General features: G+C 41.4%; 1 protein-coding gene across 6 annotated transcripts in view; it reads left to right on the top strand.

Annotated features, from left to right (window-relative positions):
- KLHL29 (kelch like family member 29) overlaps nucleotides 1–22,398 on the top strand; it is a 399,050-nt gene that overhangs the window by 230,962 nt on the left and 145,690 nt on the right. For 4 of the 6 annotated variants that reach the window (XM_083830792.1, XM_083830791.1, XM_083830788.1 and 1 more), the window contains 2 exons: nucleotides 13,784–13,897; nucleotides 21,745–21,886. In XM_083830792.1, the coding sequence (XP_083686918.1) occupies nucleotides 13,784–13,897; nucleotides 21,745–21,886 (256 nt within the window). The remainder of the gene's footprint in view (nucleotides 1–13,783; nucleotides 13,898–21,744; nucleotides 21,887–22,398) is intronic. The other 2 variants (XM_083830793.1, XM_083830789.1) reach the window with 1 other exon arrangement.

Here is a 22,398-nt window from a genome sequence, read left to right as displayed (position 1 = left end):
TTGGTTAAGTAGCAAAATATGTTTAAAACCCTAATAAACTCTAAGAGCATCTTTATTTGCTAACCATCATGATTGCCTTTTCTGTGGAATATTTGTCAGGAGCGTAACAAGTGTTTATTTTATCTATGAAGTCCTAGCACGATATTTATTCTTTGTCATGTGCAGCCTATGCTTAAGGCTGCCTCCTGCCACGATCATGAAGCTGGGCTTATTCAGGTGGTGGTTTTTCTGTCTGTGGGAAGGGTGACTGGGTGAGCTATAGGACACAGTCTGACAGTAACAATTCTCCACACTCATGTGCTGCTAGGAGGTCATTACTCGCTACATAAGATATGGTCTTTGCCTATTCCCTCGATGGATGGGACGCATCTGTTGTCAGCCTTTTGCTCTTAAAACCTAATGTTCTTCATAAATTCCTCGTTGCTTGCTAAATAAAAAATGTGGAGATGTTTGTGCTAACCTAGCATAAGAAGCTGATGTTTCTGAAGCACAGGTTGTTTCTCTGGCTTATCCCAGTGGTACTCCAGGCACAAGGCAAAGGCTGTGTAGCCTCTGCTGGGTGCATGCTTGATGGTATGGCAGCTTGTGTAAGCAATAGCTCTAATGCTCTTGGGCTTGCACACATGGTCCTGCAACATGATGGGACATAGGCAGTGCATATCACCAGGCTGGACACGGAAACTGTTGTACTTCTTTCAGGTGATGGTAGACATTAGTCACGAGATGGAAGAGGGTTTGCAAAGCTCTTGGGAAACCAAATGGCTAAAAAGATGCCAGATTATTTCTTTCTCCCATCTGGGAGCTGCCAAGTAAGAGTGTTTCTGGGAGCAGTTAGCAAGTTGGATCCTCCCTGCAGGTTACAAAGTAGATATACTCTTTTAACCTCTTCCATATGCTAAAATACCTCCACGTTTGAGGATACTCAAATCCAGCCCCAGTACCGACAAGTAGTTTAGTAAGAGATATAAACCCTACAGTGTCATGTGGATATTTTTGGTGGAAAAAAAAAAATGTGATGCAGGATGTGGTTCCTTTAACAAGAAGAATATCTGGACCATCTAGACTTGCACTGAGACATTCCCCTGCAAAGCCCTGCTATCTTCTCTGTTTTCTTAATGGAGCCAAAACTGGGATCTGAATGAGTTGTACTTTAAAGCAATTGCTTCTCTGCTTTTAATTAGTATTGGTTGAATACTATTAGTTGAATAATGTATTTGATGAATAATGCTGTTGTCCATCAAATAAATTATTCAATTAATCTTTTCTTTTTTTTGCATTACCTAGACACTTCTATAAATGGTTGCAAATATCCATTGAATAATCTATTAGAATGATGCATTGCTTTTCAAATATACTATACAACAAATAATTTTATCTAGTATTTAGCCAAGTTTTCCCTTAATTAAAATTTATATGTATATAACAACTGTGCCTGAAGAATCACAAAGAATTTAGGTAGCAGCAGACATGAGGTGGAGTGTTATTGTTACTGTGGATGATTTATGTTTTGTAACTCCTGTAGCATTGCGTTTTAAGAGTATGTCAAGAATGCCAAGAGCCTTGAAAAGTCTTCCCCCCCCCCCTTTTTTTTTTATAAAGTTACTTTTAAAATGATCTACAAATAAATGGCATATATTTTACCAGTGATAAGCAGCCACCCTTGCCAGAGGAGTGGTTTGCATTGTGCAATGCTGGGGAAAGAAGAACTGGAGCTGGAGGAAAAGCCAGTTCACCCGCAGATAGATTCACACAGCAGGCAGCGTCTTATTGTCCCCAGTCACAGGTGGAGTAGCTCTCAGTCCCAGACAACATCTCAGAAGGGCTGACTGACTGTTGTTACAGGGTCAAAACTAGTGCATGGATGGGGTCCCAGCTTCCAGATGTAATACTGACAACATGGATGGGGTCCCAGCTTCCAGATGTAATACTGACAACAATAACTTGCACAGGAAACTCGGAAGCGTGGAAAAAAAGTAAAAATGTTGTTTGGAAAGAGCTCTAGGGCCACCAGCAGAGTACAGGGTGGCAGCTAACTACTGCCTCCTTTAGATGTCACCACCAAAACTTGGTCAGGTGCAGGTATGTTGGGGCTGGCAGGAGAAAGGGAAGGTGACCATATCCCATCCCTGCTGTAAATTCACACAACCAGACCGCCCGCTGAAGCTTTTCCTCTTCAGCTTTTTGCTATGAAATCCTCCTTTCACCTTTCAAAATTGAATCTGTTGTGCCTATAAAGAGGGCCTGTGTGACCAAAGCAGGGCTTCCAACCCCTTCTGCGGATGGGCAGTGCCCCTGGCTGTGTCCCTTTGTGTCAAGTGCACCATCATTTCCTGGAAAGAGTCCAGCGGAGGGCCACAAAGATGATACGGGGCCTGGAGCATCTCCCCTCTGAGGAAAGGCTGAGAGACCTGGGTCTGTTCAGCCTGGAGAAAAAAAGACTGAGAGGTGATCCTGTCAATGTTTATAAATACCTGAGGTGTGGGAAACAGAGGGATATGGCCAACCTCTTTTCAGTGGTCTGTAGGGACAGGACAAGGGGGGCAATGGCCACAAAATGGAGCCCAGGAAGTTCCGCACCAACATGCGGAAGAACTTCTTCACGGTGAGGGTGACGGAGCACTGGGACAGGCTGCCCAGGGAGGTTGTGGGGTCTCCTTCTCTGGAGATATTCAAGGCCCGTCCGGACGCCTACCTGGGCAACCTGCTGTAAGGAACCTGCTTTGGCAGGGGGGTTGGACCCGATGATCTTTCAAGGTCCCTTCCAACCCCTACAGTTCTGTGATTCTGTGATTTCACTGGCCACTGTTGCATTTGGAAAGGTTTGGATTTGTTTCGGATTGCTTCAGACAGGACAGGACAGTCAGAATCTGGCCCCATTTCTGCCGCCTTTCTCCAACACAGACTGCAGCTCATATTTTGAAATATGTCCTGTTTTTGGAACAGACTGATGCCTCTGCAATCAGGCTTTCAGAAGCATTTAGGAGCTCCTTGATTGTCAGAGTTGCTGGCTTGGGCATCCTTACTCCAACTCTCTGGAGCTGAGCAGAAATCAAGCACTTTTGGAAATCCCTGCGGTGCCTATCCGTGCTACCTGGAAAATTCGGCCCTAAAGGCATTGCCAGCTGTGATGTGCAACGTGTGCAGGGTGCTGTGGGTGTCCTGGGGAGGGACACGAGCAAGGAGAGGCTTCAGCCTCAGCCCTTTGGCCTGCGGCTGCCGTGCAGGAGAGCAGAGCTGCAGCACACGGGGCTGTCAGTCGGGCGTTTTTCACTAAAATTCACTGAAAGAATGAAAAGCCAGTCTTGTTTTGATTTAGGAGGGGAAGCAAGTCCTTTACTCTTGCAATTACATTTCTCTTTAGCTGTCAGTTAGTAGAATTAAAGAATAATTTAGAGGTTCAGAGGATCTCCATGAAGTATGAAATAAACCCGTCACCGCTGCCTTTGGGGACCTGAAAGACAGCCAGGAGACCTGGATTGAGGTCACTAAGGTCGCCTGGTTTTGTCTCAGCAAAATCAAGCGGGTTTTGATGTCAAGTTACTTGGTCAAGAGCACTTTTAAAAGGGAATAAAGGGAAAAAAAAAAAGCTATCTTTATTTATTCAGGAATTTAAGTCCCGGGTTTTATCGCTAACCCTCGGGAATGGTTTTACAACAGCTCCCTGTCCCTCTTGTTTTGAGTGTCTGCCTCAAAATGATGTTAGCTCTTGATCTAGCCAACTCGGCTATATCTTTTTATTAAAGTCGCAGTTTGGATGGTGGATTTAATTTGATGCAAACGAAATTGTGTCTAGGTGACATGATCTGACTGTGTTATGCAAACTCATGCATTATGACATTCCTCTCACTAACTAAAAGCTTTGTTGCAACATATTAATGTAGAAAGGGTTATTTGTTTTGCTAGTAATAAAGGCTGTTCATTTGCTGTTTGGAACTAGTAATAAGGTTGACTTCTACACAACCTTGGAGAGAAAGTTCCTTTATTTATTTATTTTTTTAAGAGTTAAAAATTAAAAATGCATCTTGTGTATGTTCAGATGAGATGAGAGCGAAGGAGAGTACATACAAATTCCATCAAATGCAATTAGCATAATCAGAGACTGGATGAGAGCCACAAATGATTGCACAGGGGGAGAAAAGTAGTTCCTAGGATCTTGATACATTGCCTGAAGCTGAGCAGGACACAAAGCACTAGAAATTATTTTTACCCAAGGGCAATTTTTACTGATACTGCCCTTGCAAGCAGCTCTTATTTTATTATTTTTATGGATTCTTTTTCTGCCCTAAATTTGTATACTGAATTATCCATGAGGATAAATGTCAGAGTGGATTAAGATTAAATTAGGAACTAGATACTCCAAAACAAAACAAAAAAAATCTCTCTCCTTCCTATTCACTCCCTATTTTGATTTTTTTATTTATTTTATTTTTGGCTTTTTTTTTCCCCTTTAGATGCACCACGGTGCAGCTACGTAGAATGTATTTTCTTTTCAATCTTTTTACATTAAATTTTCTGCACAGATAATTTAACTTCCAGTATTCCGTCTTCTTTAGTTTAGGTCATCATTCTCTTCATAGAGTTCCTGAATTTCTTTCTTCTGCTTGTAATATAGCTGGATGATGTTCTTTGTCATTTCTTTTTTCCTTTTTCACTCTGGTTCTGCTGCAGTGCACACGGGGGCACAGTCAGAGAGTTTACAATGGCTCCTACCTTCCAGAGCGATCAGTAATTTAGACCACTTGTTATCCAGGGCTGCCAGGCTCCAGCTTCTCACAGAGCCGATGTAGAGAAGTAGGCATGACACCTAAATTAGGTACCTGTATTACATCGTTTAACTGCTGCCCCTAGATCTTACCAAGTTAGTTATAATAACCCCACTGATGTTAGTAGGTAAAGCCGAGTGTTTAAAAATTCCCCCCGTGTTGTACACAGAGTCTTTGCTTATCTGCAAGGCAGTCTTTTCCCTGCCTGCTCCTTTCTTCCCAAGCTGGTGCATTTTTCTGCCACTTTGTGTCTCAGCTCTTATTTTCTCATCTTATGCTCACCTTCTTTCCACTCCCTCTGACATATGCAAATGCTCCAGAATACATTTATGCACTCATATTTCATTAGCCCTTCTTATATGCATAGTTCTCTGAGGTTTTTTCCTGTTTTGTTTGGTAATCGTTTTACATTTTAATACGAAATATGCTTAACGCTACCTACGTTTAAAATTGCAGTTGTTTGAACACTCACAATGGTCCCTTTGGGAAGCGGGAGGAAGGCAGGGAGTGCGATCGGAGGTGGCTCACGATGACTTGTACGTAGCACGTCTCCCTTTGCCCACAAAACCACACGTATGGGATGGATTCTGACAGATCCTGCTTCTGAAACGCTTCCAGCAGTTGCTCCACCTTTAAAACTGAAATATATGAAAAAAACCACAGTGCTTTCTCTCACGTTGCATTCACAGATCTCTCCCCAAATACTGCGAGGCAGGATTTCTGACAGGCAGGAGCCAGTCAGTTCGGCACTACTGAGAGGTTTCTGAAAAGCAGGCCTGCAAGCACGTACAGCTGGAAATAGGAGTTCCTTACCACTGGGGAAACTTCTGTTTTCTGAAGTGTAAGAAAGATTTGGGGAGGTTTTTAAAGTGTTTTAGTGATACCATTCTCTCCCTGTGGTACTCTTAGAGTTGGGCTAATGCTACTAAGGCCCCTGGGCTTACAGCTGGAGGTAAGACTCCGTGCTGGGCAAGTGACAGCTTTTCCAGACATGGAAATGTCACAAGTTTAAAACCTCCCATTTTATGCCCTATACTGCTGTAAAGAGGAGTTTTATTCCACTGAGAAAGGCAGATTTTTAGTTTGCCGGTGGAGTTGGCTCTCGCAACTAGATCTGAAAGGGCTTGAACTCCCTCAAGCTGTGTGTTGAAAAGCTGTAGACATTCACATTTTAGAGATGTTTTAGTTTTATTAATGGAATAAAAAAATACAAACTGGGCCTTACCTAGCTCAACCTTTGGTAAATAATTTAAATGTGCAAATTTACTCATGAAAGAGAAGGAAATTAAAAGATGTCTCAAGATGACTCGTTCCAGGGGCAAATAAATCATGTTTTAAATAACAACCACAACAATACTTTACACTTCCCAGCTCTAAGAATCACAAAGCTTTTTAGGTAATAACTGTTCTGTAAAATAGCTACAGGGAAAGCTGTGTCCACTGCTTCAGCGTGTCTGGATTTGTGCTGAATGCAGTGGTGTCTCCATGGTGTACGAGGATGCTGTGAAGCGGCATGGGACTGGAAATGAGGGCCCCTGTGTCTCCGCAGAGCGGCGGGGGAATATTAGGCAGGCAGAAATGCAATTACTGGAGTTGAAATTGGGCCAAGACAATGGGGCTGACAATATATTCTTGGAAAATGTGCTCTTTGATCGTAAATATCCATGAAGCAACCTTGCCAGCGTTATTGATCTTGGCAGTGGATTATCACTGACAGCCAGGATCTGCTGCCCTCCTGCTTTAAGCAGTGCCCTAATAGGTTTTTAGACAAACAGCCACAACAGTATGTACAGAACAAGTCTCCAGGGTACGTTCATCACATCACGGGTTCCCTGAATGTGTCGGACTCGCTGCGGGAGTAAGATTGTACAGGTGTTCAGCACCTGGGTGGCGAATCCTGCATGCTTGCGACTTACGGACCTATGCAGACCAGGTGCACATGTGCTTGGTAATGTCCAACCTGCCGATGTCAGCAGCTTTGTGCAAGCACCACGGCTGGAATCTCTGCGTTTTGACAGAATCACATAATGGTTTGGGTTGAAAGGGACCTTAAAGATCACCTCACTCCAACCCCCTGACATGGATGGGGACACCTCCCACTAGATCAGGCTGCCCAAAGCCCCATCCAGCCTGGCCTTGAAGCAAGGAGTGCTTCTACTAGCACCAGTGTGAGCCATCTCTCTTCACTGGTCTGAACTGGAAGAGCCCCATGTTGAGCGCCTGGTGCTGCTCCGGGTCTTTGTTGGACATTTCCCATCCTCGTACTGAGTCTGATCCTGCTCAGCCCCACTTTGATCAGAAGAAAGCGTAAGCAAAGCCTGACCTTCATGATAGCTTTTTTCCCTCAAAGTGTACACCTGGGTGCTGGCTTTAGCAAATTTAAGACCCTGTCTTTCAACAGCAGACACGTTAGGTAATTGTGCTCACAAGCTGGCGATACTTTTATTTTCAAATGCAGCTGAGTATACCTGTGAGGAGGGTGTTGGTTAAAATAATGAGAAAAAAAAAATGAGAAATTGCAAAATAATACCTGCATGTCATCCAAATGATCTTTGTCTTTGTGTGCAAAATGTCTGATGCATTGAGATTGTGCCCTGATCCTCAGCTGACAATTCTGAGTCCTACAGTAACACAAATAATAACCAGATATTTAGGATAGATTAGAATTTACTTTTGGATCCATTAGCATTTCTGTTAAATCTGACAAACGATTTAGAAAATCTATATGAATACAAAGTGCCTGCTCATCATATTTTGTGACAGCTGGGTGAATACTTGACATCTTTGTGCTCTTAAAAGAACATATGCAAAGACTCAATTTAATTTGTAGGGTTGAGGGAATTTATTTGCCTAATTTTGAGCCCACTAGCACATGATGGATTTGAAAGTTCAGTTCTAACAGGAGTATAATTGGGTTCTCATTCCACTTAGGAAAGAGTGTGATAGAAAGGGTGAGGAGAGAGATAGAGACATGGGGAAAATAAAGGAAGAAAATGAAACTGAGAATACTCATGAAAAAAAAATGCAATGAGACTGAAAAAAAATGTAGCAAGGCAGAGCATGAGAAAAAACCTGCACATACAAATGAGATACTCTTTAAGAGAGCAGAAGGAGGGGGACAGAAAAGAAAAAAAAATGCATTCTTAATGTGATATGTCTTTTGTTTCGAAGGAGCTGATGCTTTAAAGTGTACTCACTGTGGTAGTTGAAAAAAAAGATGAAACATTAAGTGTTAAGTTGTGGGAAGAGAGGGAAGAATATTTCTCTAAATACTTTTTCAAGCTCAGTAAGTAAAGGAGCTGGTCAAACATTCAGTCCCACAAGGACAGTCCTTCACTATTAACATCTGCAGCGCAAACGGCGAGCTGCAAGGATGGGACACGTGGCTATGGCCAGGCAAACCAGATCCCATGGGTGAACCCCGAGCTTGTTAACCATCAGAAGTCAGCCTGGTGTCTCCAGTGGTTTCGTTCAGGACAGAGACCAACCCACACCCTGCAGGTCAGCTGTCGCTTGCCAAAATACTCAGCTTGGTCTGCTCACTGCACAAGTGAAAAGACCCAGCGTGATGACAAGTGACTGAATCCTGTCAGGTTACAGACACCCAGGTGCAGGATGAACACAATGTCAGCTTACAGTTACTGGGCAATGTCTGCCTATAAATCGACGTGGTACCATGCCAAGGGAGAGGGAAGGAGTCTTTCCATATGGCTCCTAAATGCTTGTGTAGGAGACACAGATGGGCAGGACAGTCGATTTGGGACTGACCTGTTTACATGTGCTTCTTCCTTTGTTCAGGTTACACACTCATTTTTTGGAAAGCTGGAAGAAACCCTTGGTTTTGGCTCCTACTGTGCACAGTTTGGTCACTGTGGAGTTTTCTTCTGTCCTGTGTTACGGAGGAGCATTGCCATGAGAGCAGCAAGACCACCAGTTGGGTGTCCTTTCTCGTCCCACCGCAGCACATGGGGCTGGGATTCACAAACAGGACTGCTTGTTAAAGTCCTAGAATGGCTTTAATATGAGTCCTTATGGACCTCTCTGCATCCCTAAAGCTTATCTTTGAAAGGATTCTCTTAGTGAAAACAGGGGCAGGAATTTAGTTTGGTTTCACTCTAACTCTCGGCATTTATGTTCGCCTATTTGCTTCCAAATAGGCTGGCTTCTCATGTCCCCAGCCCTTCCTTTAGCTAGTTTGGGACACAAAGTCCCTTTGCAGGTGTCTATTAATGGGTCCAACTGAGCCAGGGTGAGCTCAGCGCATTTTAAGGTACACCTCTGTTCAGCGCTCTAAGACTCTAGTTGGTTGGTTGTGGCTTAGGTGCTCAGCAAAAGGAGGTATTTTTCACATGATACTTGCATTTATGGGTAGGAACTACGTTTCCAGCTGTATCATCGGCAACTTTCATTAATGTTCCTTGTTGAACAGTAGCTTTTTCATCTTTGTGCTTTGCTAACATTGTAGAATTAAAGGGGTTTTTCTGTCTTTTTGATTGTATCCTGATATTCTGTCACCTTTTGATCTCAGTGTCATGCACAGACTGCAAACTCCTTCAGGTGCAGACTGCTGGCTGCCTGAGTGTGTGTATGGGTGTGATTTTTCTTTAGAGGGTCATTACTCTTGCAGGGCCCCAGATACTGTGGTACTGTGAAATAATAATAATAATTAGTAATAATAATAATAATAGTCATAATAATATGGGTAATACTAATTTCCACGATACCTTTGTGATATGTAGGGAAAACTGTTTTGTTTAATGTTTGTTGAGAGCTCTAGGCCACTGGAAACGGCAACCTTAGAGACAGCAAATGGCCTGAAGTACTGATACATTTCTGACTTTATACAGCAACTTCTGCTTAATCTGATCACTGGTTAATTTAATCCTGTTTCATTTGATTGGATCCCCTGGAACCAAATCATTTGTATTGTGTTTTCTCTGGTATTTCTGATCATTGTCTTTGTTAATTTGATCAGGATTGATTGAACCAGTCATTGAAAATAAATCACGTAATTAATCACATGCAGCATTAGAAAAGCAGATCCTCAGTTAGTCTTGTCAGCTTTTATCTCTTGTTTTTCTTCCCCAGTACATGGAGTTAGGACATCCCTTAGAAGGAAGCTTCTATTTAGAAAGAAGCATATAAATAAGTGTATACATCTGTCTATTTGTTTATATCTCCACTCAGAGGGTCTTAAACTCCCCAGTTCTGTGACCCTTTCTGAGGCAGGGGTGTTGGGTAGGTGTTGGGTGTAGGGTCTTTCTTAATGACTCAGCTTTCTTAATGACTTGATATGAATGAATTCAGCATGTGATCCACATTTGGATTTGGCACAGAATCACCCATAAATATAAAAAACAAGATAAGGATCTGGGTTTTGTTCTAATAATGTCTGGATAGTCTGGTGCACAGTCAGTAATTGTCTGAAGCCTGGGCCTGAAGCTAATGGTTCCACAAACTGGTGCAATCTGTGGGTGGGAAAGGAGATTCTGGATTTGCAATAAAGATTATTTTTATTTCTATCCGTTGCATGGAAAGGAAATTATTCCTTTTTTTTTTTTTTAAGTATGTTTTTGGTCCTGCTTTGGCTCTTCTCTCATTCTGATACTTGTGACCAAAGACAGCCATTTTGATCAGCACTGTTCGATATTTATAGCTTTGACTTCTAATTGAAGCTTTATTATAGCAAACCAAGGCTCTGTTTGACTCCTGGAGGCGATGGTTGCACAAAGAACAGCTAAAACTCCCTTTACCTTTCCTGAAAGCCACAGCAAGTTCATCAGGGGACATGCCACCTCTTAACGGGTATTATCCTCAATGACCCTGCGTTGGTCTCCTGGCACTTCATTCTGAAGGGTCACGAGGGCACTGTCTGCCCTGCACCCATCCTAGCAGAAATAGTAGCTTCTGCGGGACCATGACCTGCAACAGTGGAGGAGGAGAATTAGGTAGATCAGATCATGACTTGGTGTTACAGGTGAGGTATCCCTACCGAAGGTTATTTAATTTTAGCTCGCCCTTCCCTGCCTGGCTTACAGAACCAACCTGCGTTATTTAGGGCTCACGATAACCCTTCTCTTCCGCCCTGTAACCCTCAAGTTTGGTGAGCAAATGGGAGATTATTTTTAGAGGTGGTTTAGTTTGTGTTAGCTTCCTGGGAGCTTAGAGAGTGGGAGTTTGTAAGCTTTTGCTAATGTAAATTTTCTTTAAAAGATACATAACAGAGGATTTTCAAAAGCACAAAGTCTTTGCCCAAACTCCCCACCCTTGCTGGATTTCCTCTCCGTATTGAGTCCAATGGCCAAGGTTGGACACCTGGAAAAATTTCATCATTAAGTAATAAAAACTAAAGGAATGTAAAACCATTTGTTGTTACAGGAAGTTTAGGTAGAACCTAATCTTATCCATTTATCCTCAGGTGATGAAGGACTATTTAGAATCACAAGTTGCTATGAACACGGTGATATTGAAGGATCACCTGATTCACACCCCAAAAACGAGACTGAGGCGCCTGGAAAAAATGGGTGGCAACGTAGTACAATTTTGGCAAGCCTACTAGTAATGCCAGCCACAGCTATACCATTAGCTGTTTTACTTTAAATCGTGTGGCTGTGGACAGCAAAGTATGTCTAATAGCCATTTGCTAGATTTATAGCCTGGTATGTGATGTGTTTGCCATTAATCTTTTAGAAGGATGATGGTTGAGGCAGCCGAAGCATTCATGCTAGTCTACGAATTGGTTCTGCCGAAGGAAAACAGGAGAACTGGGCAGCTTCCTGCTGGTAGCATGGAGATAGGGAAACAAAAAGAGCACAAATGCTTTGATGTAAACCTACAAACCGGAAAAATTGGAGAAAACGATGGCTGTGTTTCCAAAAAAAAAAAAAACATATTGGCACTCTGATGTAAATCAAATGAAATGACCACCCAACTGCCTGAGCTTGCACTGAACTTCTGGTGTTAGTAAAGCTGAGTCTGAACGTACGCAGGGCTGCATCTTGAGACCTCGTATTCTCAGAAAGGACCTGCCAGTCACGTCTGGTCCGAACAGCTTGCTGAATGTTTAGCTTCTTTTAAGAACCAACTGGGAGATTGATGGGTTCGATCTGTTTTTGCACAGACTTGTTTGAGTCTTAAAATGCATTTTCATCTGTCTGCATGGAAAAAAAAGATTTTAATAAGAACCATTGAGATATGTGATTTTGGATTAAAAAGAAATATAGGATATTATTTTAGTAGTTTCACCGTGAAATACATTTGAGCTTCTCCTGCATAGCCCAGATTTTTAACAAGACCAGAGCAATTACAGGAATAGGCAGATTGTAGATGTTATCTTGTGTGTAGGAAAAGGGATGGATTATTAAAGTGTATATCCTCTTTGAGAGATGCAGCTCTCTAATCCTGTTTTTCACATCTTAATTTTAGTGACTGCATAACTTACGCTCATAAGATGCTTTTAATTGAACATTTGAATAGAATTTGAATAAAGCCTAATATATCTGGGATTCCTCCTCCACTCCCTTAAAATATGATGTGAAATTTATTAGTCTTAATGTACATATCCAAGAGCTAATTGTTTTATCTTGTAAATCAGTTTCTCCTCATCTTTTGTACGGCTTTTACTTTCAGATTTAAAGAATAAATAAATTCTTGATTGGAAAGTCTTTGTTGTATTGCAGCAGAAAGAGGGGGGGCAGCTTTATAAATGTAAAAGGATTTTTAGTTCTTTTTTAATTATTTACAAATGCTGAGTTAAAGGACAGTGGATTTTGAATTATGCATTAAATTAGCATCTTACTGATGGAAGACTCTCAAAGAAAGTTGAGGTTTTTAAATTGCTATGAGCCAAATTCAGCCACATTTAATAGCTCAATTGATGTTGATGAACTTAAGGCAGTGATAAATTTGGATGTATAGGCTTATTTTTCTTTTTGCTGTGAAAGGTAAGCATGCTGTTTCTACAGTACTGACTGTCCTTTTGTTTGAGAGTCGACTGAGTATACTTTGATCCTTTTTTTAGAAAAAGAATTCTCTGTTCTCCCTTAAAGAAGGCTTCCTGAGACCTGGATCAGATTATGGAAACTAAAGTGAGCACACAAAAGTGCTTGTTAGAAAGTGAAATTTATGTGCAAACTAAATGTGCCCTTGATGATAGCCTTATTGATTAAGCGAAGTTAATAAATCAGTAATATCGTGCAGCACTGTTCAACAGTCACAGGCTTATCTTGGTTTTCCTTTTTTATTTTATTTTATTTTTTTTTAATGTGCCTGCTGTGTAGGCAGAGAACATGCACTTTCCTGCCAAGGAGTGTGTACTACAATTGAAACACTGAATTCAGAGGGCTTGAGTGTAAAATGTCGGCATCCGATACAACAAAAGGGAACTTCATAGAAGTAACTTAATGAAGGGATTGGAGCCTAAAGTGACGTAGCCTTTATTTTTTTAAGTATTCCTCTTTTTATTCCTCATGCTTCAGGCCATGATCCAAAAAAGAAACTTAGAGTCCTGTTTAGACAACTAAAAGAAATTCATGGGAAATTTGAGACAAAAACACCACGTGGAGGATGACTCCTGACCCTATCAATGGCCAGCATTTGCATGCAAGATAAATGTTTAGTTTTCAAGCAGTCTGCCATTAGGTCATTCTCAAGTAGCTTTGCTAGCACACAAGGGTTACATCCTTTGTACACCCTTGGGATTCTGGTCTGACAAGCACTTATTCCATTATTACCCATGTTTCCTTTTGCCCTCTGACAAAAAGCACTTATGATGAACTGGATTTTTCCGCCTCTACCCTAGGATCCCTGCAGGACCTCTGAGAGCCCTCTTGCGTTGCGTAGTGCATGTTCTCTGTAGTACGTGCTGCTGAATTGTTCCCGATGTCGCGCATTTTTTCTCCGTCGTGAGATGCTTTTACATTCGTAGTTTCGCACTGGTTTTGGGGTTGATCTGCATGCCAACCGTGTTAGCAGAGGAGGTTCTGCTCAGGCTAAAGTGGGGCTTCTGTGCTCGAACCCAGTGTCGTGCGCTGATGTCCCTGGTGTCCTGGAGCAGCAAGTGTCGCAGCCGGGACCTCGGTTCGATACCTCAGCTCCGTTCCCTGATGTTCTCGCTGAGAAACGAAGGCAGCTGGGTGAGTACCTGAGCTTACGCCGGTGAAATTTGCCAAGACAGAATATCAAGTGCCATTTATGAAGCACTTTTTTTTTTTTATCATTCCATGGTCTTGACTTTATTCCCAGCTGATGCTGAGCACCTAACTGGAGCATCGGTGGGAGAGCGGTGATCGTCCTGGGCAGTGCAGCCACTAGAAAGAAATAGATAGCACCTATGGTCACTTCACAACCTTCTTCTACCCCATTTTTCCCTCCTTTTCCATAACCTTATGCTTCCCCAGACCTGCATGCAGTGTGGATAGGGAGCCTTTGAAAGGGTGAGTGAGGCAGGAGACCCATTCCTGGCATGGAGTTATCTTCCATTGCATTGCTAGAGCTTGGGAATTCGGCCAACCACCTTATTTAGGAGGGTAACCAGGGCACAGATGTGAATGAAGTGGCAAAGACACTTAGCCCAGGAAAGAAGAGGTTGGTGTTGGGGGGGGTGAAGAAGTTGGATGTGCCTATACACCTGCCTTAGCAGCTCACAGACTGGGTGGTGAGAAGCCCTGCTGCTCACAGAGCTGGGATCAGGGCGGTTGTGCTGTGCCGGTGTGAGACGTGGACCTGACTGCACTCAGGAGTTTCTCCAAGCCTTTGTCATTAATCTCAAGGTTGGGGATGTCTTTAAATCCTCTGAAACACGGGAATTGATGCAGACAGCACCCCGCTGCTAAGTGATGTGTCTCGCCTGGCGGCTATACCTCAGTGCTCCAGAGCCCACTCCGGCTGTTCGCTCGTCGCTGGATGGTGGTTAGGATTGCAATATTGAATGATTCTCCCAACTCAAAAGGAAACTAAGACTTCTTTTGTCTTCTCTGCAGGGTAGCAACATTTTTCCTATGAGTTAACTTTATTATTCTCCTTCTCGCTGCTCCCACATTAGCTTCGGAAAGAGAAAAACAACGCTGTGTCATAGCAGAATTGCCTGGTAATGGGAACTGTAAGGTAGATGAGTTCTTCTCTCCACCCATGAGCAAGTTCTTGAATAAGGTTTTACTGCAGGACAGCTCATTCTGTTTCTCTTGCACACTGGCCTGTCCATATCTCTTAGGTTTTTAATAAATTACAGCACATCCCTCTCTTAAAACAACAGTTTTCTTTCTGTAGCCCAGCCCAATGGCTGGTGCTAGGGGGATGTTGCTGTCATCACCGCATCTTTAAAAGCTGTGCATCCATCCTTGGCAGCTTCTTTGGCCATGGACTAGACTCAGAAGTAAGCCTGGGATCCTGTCCAGTGCAATATGGGAACATACCCTAGTCAAAGAGCTATCCCGGGGTGGTTCAGGAGATACGTGCATGCCTCCTGCACTTAGATAATACCTGTTTCATACAGTATTTAGTAACACGGACTACTAAATTAGACCATAAATGCTTTGGTGCAGAGACCTCTGAGCTTTTTAGAGCACCAGACACGTTCAGGTTTAAAAACCAACCAGAGTCATTACTTGTTAGAGCAAGGCATAGCTAACAGCTTTAAAAGGAATTCCCTCATTAAATTGAAGTTGCTTTTACCCATGACAGGCCATAAAACCTGAGTCCATGGGAGGGAACATTTGCCTCTATGCATGCATGTGTCTTAGCCTTTTTATTTTCAATGGGGAGAGAAAATAGAGTGGGTTGCATATTGGATACATTATCTTAGTATTAAGCTGCCATTCCCAATCTCTTTTGGATAATTGGAACAGAGAATCGCTACTTCTCATCCATCACTTTAAATGAAGGCCTTAGTAAAATAATTTTGGTCGCTGGGCACCACAAATAAGATCCCTCTATCCAGATTAGTTCTTTTTTGCTCATGAAACTGTTTGAATAGGTCTTAGCACTCTGAGCCGTGGCAGGATATATGTCAGCAGTTTTACAAGCCTTTGGGGAAATCGCTCAGATGTGTTTATAAGGACCTCCCAGGAAGCATTTTGTGTTGTTGAGCCTGGGGAAAATCTAATCAGAATTTTTGTTGTTGCATTTTAGTTGTTCGGGGGCTGTTCTTTAAAATTCAGCTAATATACTCCATAATGCTGGTAGCAGTGCAGCAGGTTTTATGTTTCCATTGGCATAAAGGTCTTGCTAAAAGTTTAGGTCTTATTTCATCAAAGGAGACAGCTTTTGTAAAGATTTGGACTTGAAGCCAGACAGCTGTAGCTATTCCTAATGAACAACTAATATTAACCGTGTAAACTGATGCAGAATAGACTGAATCGCTAATTCCCAATCTTTAGCACCAGCCGATTGCTATGAACTTGCAAACTTTCTTGTGGATATTCTGTAAAGCCCCATGAATCTGAACGTTTTTAATGTTTTAATTTAATAAGGTTCAGTGGACCAGCTGTACACCAATTACTGTTGCCTATGGGCCATGGTTTATGACTGTTTAAGCTTAAAAAAAAAAGAAAAAATCAGCAACCTGGCAACTTGTCTTTGTTAGTCTCATGTAATTTTGAAGTTGTTCCATCGTGCTCCGTTCTGCCTGCACATCTGTATTGCAGTTAATTGCCTTAAAACTGAGAGACTGGTACTGCCAGGGTGTCTGGTTTTTGGTTATTTAAAAAGCTTGATAAAAGGACTTCCAGTTTTGTTTCATAGAATCCAGCTAATCCTAGCTTTGTATTCTTCTTGTATGTCTTTGAGGGGTATAACATTGCTGCCTGTGAAAGGTGCCAGTCAGGTTTAAGCCAGAGGTGAGCAGAAAGATGAGTTCTGCATTATAGCAAACAACCCATCAGGAGAGCAGGGCTTTGCACCAAACCCTTCCTCCCTCTGAAGCTTACCATAGAGGTTGTGGGGCCACTGTGTGCTGTAAATATGCCTAGCAGATAGCAGTACATGTGGTGTACTGGGGCTCCCCAGGCTTTGGGAAATGCCGAAGTGGCCATTGTTCACAGGCAGCTCTCTCTTTTGCACTGCTCTGGATTGATTCAACTCTGCCTCTAAGGCTTCTCCAGCTTTAGGTGACAATAATCACACTGTCCTTGCCAAATGTGGTGGAACAAAATCCTGCCGGGGACCCTCCTAATGTCCCTTCATACCAAGCTCAACTTCACAGGGATCATGGTAGTAATTAATCACTGCTGAGCTCTGCTGGATTTAGCCAAGAGACGTATTGTGAAAGACTTATTATCCATCATAAAACTTTTCAATTATTGCCTGACTTGCAGTCATTTACCTTCCATGCCATAATCTCTCAAGCCGTCAATTATTTTTACAATAGAAGGTGTAGGACATAGTTGGAACAGCACATCATAAGTGTTGCTTTATCTGCTGGGTTTGGCTCTAAGCTACTCATCAGCTTTTGTATTTATGTTGACTACAGAAGCCTAAATTGGCTGATTTGTGGAAAATAATAAATACAAAGACGAAATCCTTCTGATGAAGGTTTCAGTGCATTTATAAAATCTGTGCACTGATTCAGTTTTCTGTAAGGTTTGTCATTTTTAACCATGGGGTATTTCGCTCCATGCAAAATAGCATCATGCTGATTTAATTCAAGATGTTCTTTTAGACAGTGAAGGATCTTCTGAATTATTTTGAACTGCTATTGTAATGCTTAGTGGCTGATTAGTAACTTTGAGAGGCTAACCTCAGGTAAATTAATTATGTTCTCGAGTGGATAGGAAAAAAATCTGCTTTCATAAGAGCATATAATTCTTATTTACCTTTGTTCTGCCAATTTGTTGCATCGTGGCTGTCTGTGTCTCCCCTTCATTAGTCATCTTGTACAACGTTAATGCTAGATCTCAAGAATTGTTGTCTGGCATGTCAGCAGAGAGGGTCTTAACTAGGGAGAGCAATACAGTGGTAAAGAAAATTGGCTTTATGTAGGATGAGACGAAGGAATGAGGTCAAAGTGTGAATTAACAATTTTCCAACATAAAACAAAGAAATTTTGCTTTCTTTGCCACTTGTACTAGAATTGGGAGAAATGAGCATGACTATAAGAAATTCTAATTGCTGTTTTAGCTGAGCATCAAATGGAAAATTGTTAAGAAACTTTAAACATAAGCAAGCCTAATCTCCAAAACTCTCTTCTATAGAAATGTATCATTGTTCACTGCTGCAGTTCAAAGTGGCAGGCATGAGGTGAAATACAAGCTTTCACTGAAAATTTGTATTTGTTCTTAATGGTTATTTCAAACAAAAGAGAAAGAAATCTTCAAATTTGGATTCAGCGTACTGTATTTGCAACAAAAAAGCACAGACTGAACATTTTAGGGCTGCTACAGAGATGCTGATAATTGATTTAGTAATCTTTGTAGTCTGCCTTGAAGTTCAGGCTATGAAATAGTGCTGCCATTGACTAGCCAGGCTTCACCAGACCTTTTAGAAACCTTCTTGTCTTTTCATGTAAATAGACATTTGTCAGTATTTTAAAATGTATGCCCAGTAGATTTTTGTAATGCATTTCTTTTTTTTTTTTTCTTGTTTAATTCAAACAAGCAGCTGACATGAAAGCTAAAGATAAAAGTGTAACATAGTACAATTAGTTCCTGTGAAGTCCGCAGATCACTAATGGAACACAGCTCTTCCCCCGGCACGACTGGCATAATACAGGCCATTTTTTGGTCATTTGTGTTGTACATTAAAAGCATCAAATAGAGTGCTGTCATGTGCCTGTGCGCATGGACATAAAGTTCTTCTGTTTGATAATGTTGGAAATCATTTCCCTTTCCAAATATGCAAATCGGTAATTGCTGCAATTGGATCAGAGACATGCAACACTTGTAATGTAACCTTTTATGTATTAAGAAAAATAATGCAGAAATTAGATCAGAGACCAGATATGTATATATAAACGGAAGGAATTTAAAGCTGTTTTTCTGTTTCTGCCACCATTATTGTCTAAACCGTGTTTCATTAATGTGTGTTGTGATTTCATACCAACTAATCTCTAGCTCTTTCTGATCAAATAAATACAAGTTCAGGAATACAATTTAAGAACAACGTGCTGGGCCTGTGCATTTAAATCCACTGAGCCTCTAAGAAGCAGGATTTGTGAACGTATTTAGTGCAAATGTTTTCTTGGGAAAAAAATAGCATTTTGTGGGAGCAGAGTAGAAGTATCTATTGGCAGCAAACCTTTTTTCTCTTTATTGGTGCTTAGCGTATGGAATTCAGATACAGATTTGGTGCTGACTCCGCCAGTTTCAAATGTCTCTGGTGCTCTAGTTTTTCGGAAAGCCAGCTTTAAGTTGCAAAATAGGAAACTCGATTTCTGTAGGACTTAGGAGAGCTGTGTCGTATACTCCCTTTCCTACCCATTCTATACAGAACATATGGTTTCTTTTAAAATCATAGCATGTGTGAGGTTCTGTATTATTTAAGGTACAGGAATATTTTTGTCTTATTATAGATCGACACCGTTTCAAAGCAGTGTGGGGATGTAACAAAGTTACACGAGATTTTGCGCATCTTGACAATGCCACATAATAATGAGAAGTATTGCAAACCTACTTACAAGGCCCATTCATAGAACAAAGAAGTGCAACACATAGATGCCACATGCAGAGTCTGGCATACGTGGGGCATGATCTGAGTTGTGAAGCCTCCTCTCCTTCCCTGGTGATTCATAAAAATGCCCAGTTCTCTATATTGTATTTACTGGTTCAAAGTTTTCTTTGGGATAAATGATAGGGGGTTGGGGGAAAGTGTCTTGGCTGGTTTTTAGGCAGAGAATGCAGGTGGTGTTTTTTTCTTTTTTCTTTCTTCTGCTGAAGAGTGCTTTAGCCACTGTTAAACAGTTTAGTTACAATCCAAAGTGATACTGCTAACATGTACTGGTAAACCACCAACAGCATTATTTCCCCTGTCAAAGACTTTCTACAATGTAAAAGCTAAAGTTATTCAGATTGAGCCTTTTCTCAGGACAATTTATAAACAGAAAGCATTTCAAAATTGAGAATTATTTTCTTCCCTTCCTGCCCTTTCTTTGCCACTGAATACAATACAATGAATCTTAAAGCTCTTGCTTGTCTGCATGTCTTCACTTTTTGTCTTTGCTGACTGTCACTTTTACTTCAGCTGCAAAAGTTCCAGGTTTGAAAAGTTAAGAATGGAATGAAAAAGGTGGGAGCAGAAGGAAATGTGAATCTAAAATCTGGGTATCATTGTCCTTGGCGCCAATAGAGTAGAAAAAAACAATGGAGAGGTTAAAGTAAAGATAGGAAAAAAAAAAAAAAAAAAGGCAGAAAAGGATAAATTGCCATGTTTTGAAGAAGAAAAAAAAAGGAACATTAATTTGGACACAATGTGAAAATCCTCATTTCAGGATTCCTTAGAAAAAAGACATTCAGAATCACATTTCCCCATGACCATCTGCATCTAACAAAATATATTTTATTAAAATGGAAATGTCAAAAGGAAAATATTTCCTGTGGCTTCTGGCAGCAAAGACAGCAGCACGGCATAAGCCCTATCCTCCATCAAGGTCTGCACCCAGATCTCCTGCTTCCCACAGCCCAGGAAGGATAGATCTCAGATAGAAAAGGAATGCATGGTAGGAGATGCTGGAGGCATTTGGATGAAGGAGGGAGTGTTGGAGCAGAGCAGAAGAGCTAGCAAAGGTGTTGGTGGGGGCAGAAGGGAGGACAGGAGGAAGCCGCTGAGTGGAGGAGAGCCGGCACCTCCGATGGATTTAAAGAGGTGAGGAATGACAGATGGACTTGGGAAAGGTACGCATGTATTTGCAGAGGGCAGAAATGGGTCTGTTAATGAATTTTTTCATGCAGTGATTGAAGTACTAGTAATGGGAAAAAAATGCCAGTGGTGTTGACAGAGATTTCATTGGTGCAACGTGACCCAGGGCATTTATGGAGCCTCTGTACCTCTGTCTCGGAGCTAAATTACTTCCCAGATGTAAGGCAAACAAGCGATCGCTCAGACTGGCCTCCTATTCTTTATGGCTTCAATCCTCAATACTCATTCAGCAATAGGCAGCTGGTTCCGTTTTCTTGGTTTAGGGGTTTTGACACCAGTAAAAACAAAACAAAAAAAAACTTTTAATCTTCTAGCAATGAAATATACTGCCAAGTCAAATAAATGAGACCTGTTAGAGCACCCTCATTTTCTACAAGCCTTTTCTCCGCAAAGGCATGGTTGTTTGGGAAGAACCCCTGAAATTGTTCGGGGGGGGGGGGGGGGGGGGCGGTGCTGGCTGGTTTAGCATTTCAATCCACATGATAGTTTCTTTATCTACAAATCTCCTTCAGATCACAGACCCCTTGATGATCAGTCAGCCCCGATCCTTCCCTTACTTTACAGTTATTTTAACATCTCTGAAGAACTGCCAACATACCCACTTTAGCGGCCAATGGCTGTTACGCTGCTTTTTTTATTGGCATTCAATTTTAGGGGTTGACAGACAGTAAATACTGAGACTTCTCTTTACTGTTCTACAGTAATTTGTCCTACAGTTGTAAACAAGTCGCTCTTTTCCTGCCTTCTGGTAAACAAAACTCACCATTTTTGGAAGAGACTGAGCAAACAGAAGATTGTCCCATTTTAGATAAGCTGTGACTGTCTGAATGGATATTGCCATGCATGTTTATTTATTTATTTATTTTTCAAGGGAAAAGAAACAACTTATTTCTGAAAATACTTGGTTTTGTGTTTTTCTGTTAAATGGTGGCTCTATTAAATTTCCAGAAATATATATTTTTTAAATATTCTATTTTCCATATAGATATGCCATGCAAGCCTAGAGGAAAATGATATTTAAAGATATCCTCTTGGATTGTAACAAACAAACAAGCAAGCTACTAGTTATGAGAAATGGTGATTATTCCAAATTAATCTTAGCACTTTTATTTTGTATTTTCTCTCTCTCTGGTAGGCACCTTGCATTTCCAAGACTGAAAATCAGCCTCAAGGACTTGCAACTAGCGTTAGGTGGGGACAGACACCCATCAATCAGTCTACACCCTGGGACACTGATGAGCCACCCTCTAAACAGATGAGGGAGAATGAAAACCCAGGTATGTTTTTAATCTTATTTGTAATTCGACAAGGGAAAGTCATTCAAAGCAAATTCAATGCACTATCCCCATTTACCTCTGTAAATTAGACTTCATTGTGAGCCCTTTCTGTATTCTTTAGCAGGGTTTTTCTCTCATTGTAAAGACCCCTCAAGTTTCTTCTGTGCTGGGGCTACTATAAATGTATTAAGATGCCTGCAAGTTCATTAAAGTGTTTTTTTTTTTCCTTCCTTCTTTGCCTTCACTAGAGTAAAAGGCACTCTGTAATACTTTAAGACCTCTTTTATGTCCAGAACTACCTGAAATGATTTCCAGCTTCCAGACACATATCATACATTGTGCTACTATGCCAGACACCTAATTACAATCTCTTTGTAGTGGCTGGAGCACCATTATTATACACACAGAGTGTTTGTCAGGGAGCCATGAAAGCACGGTGGGGAAAGAGGTTAATTTTCTTGGAAGCGTGTGCTTAAGCTGCATAAAGCGCAAAACACGTAAAACCGTAAACA

The sequence above is a fragment of the Anser anser genome, assembly GCF_964211835.1.
Source record: "Anser anser genome assembly, chromosome: 3".
Classification (NCBI taxonomy): Eukaryota; Metazoa; Chordata; class Aves; order Anseriformes; family Anatidae; genus Anser; species Anser anser.
This window is presented reverse-complemented; position numbering and strand designations above follow the sequence as displayed.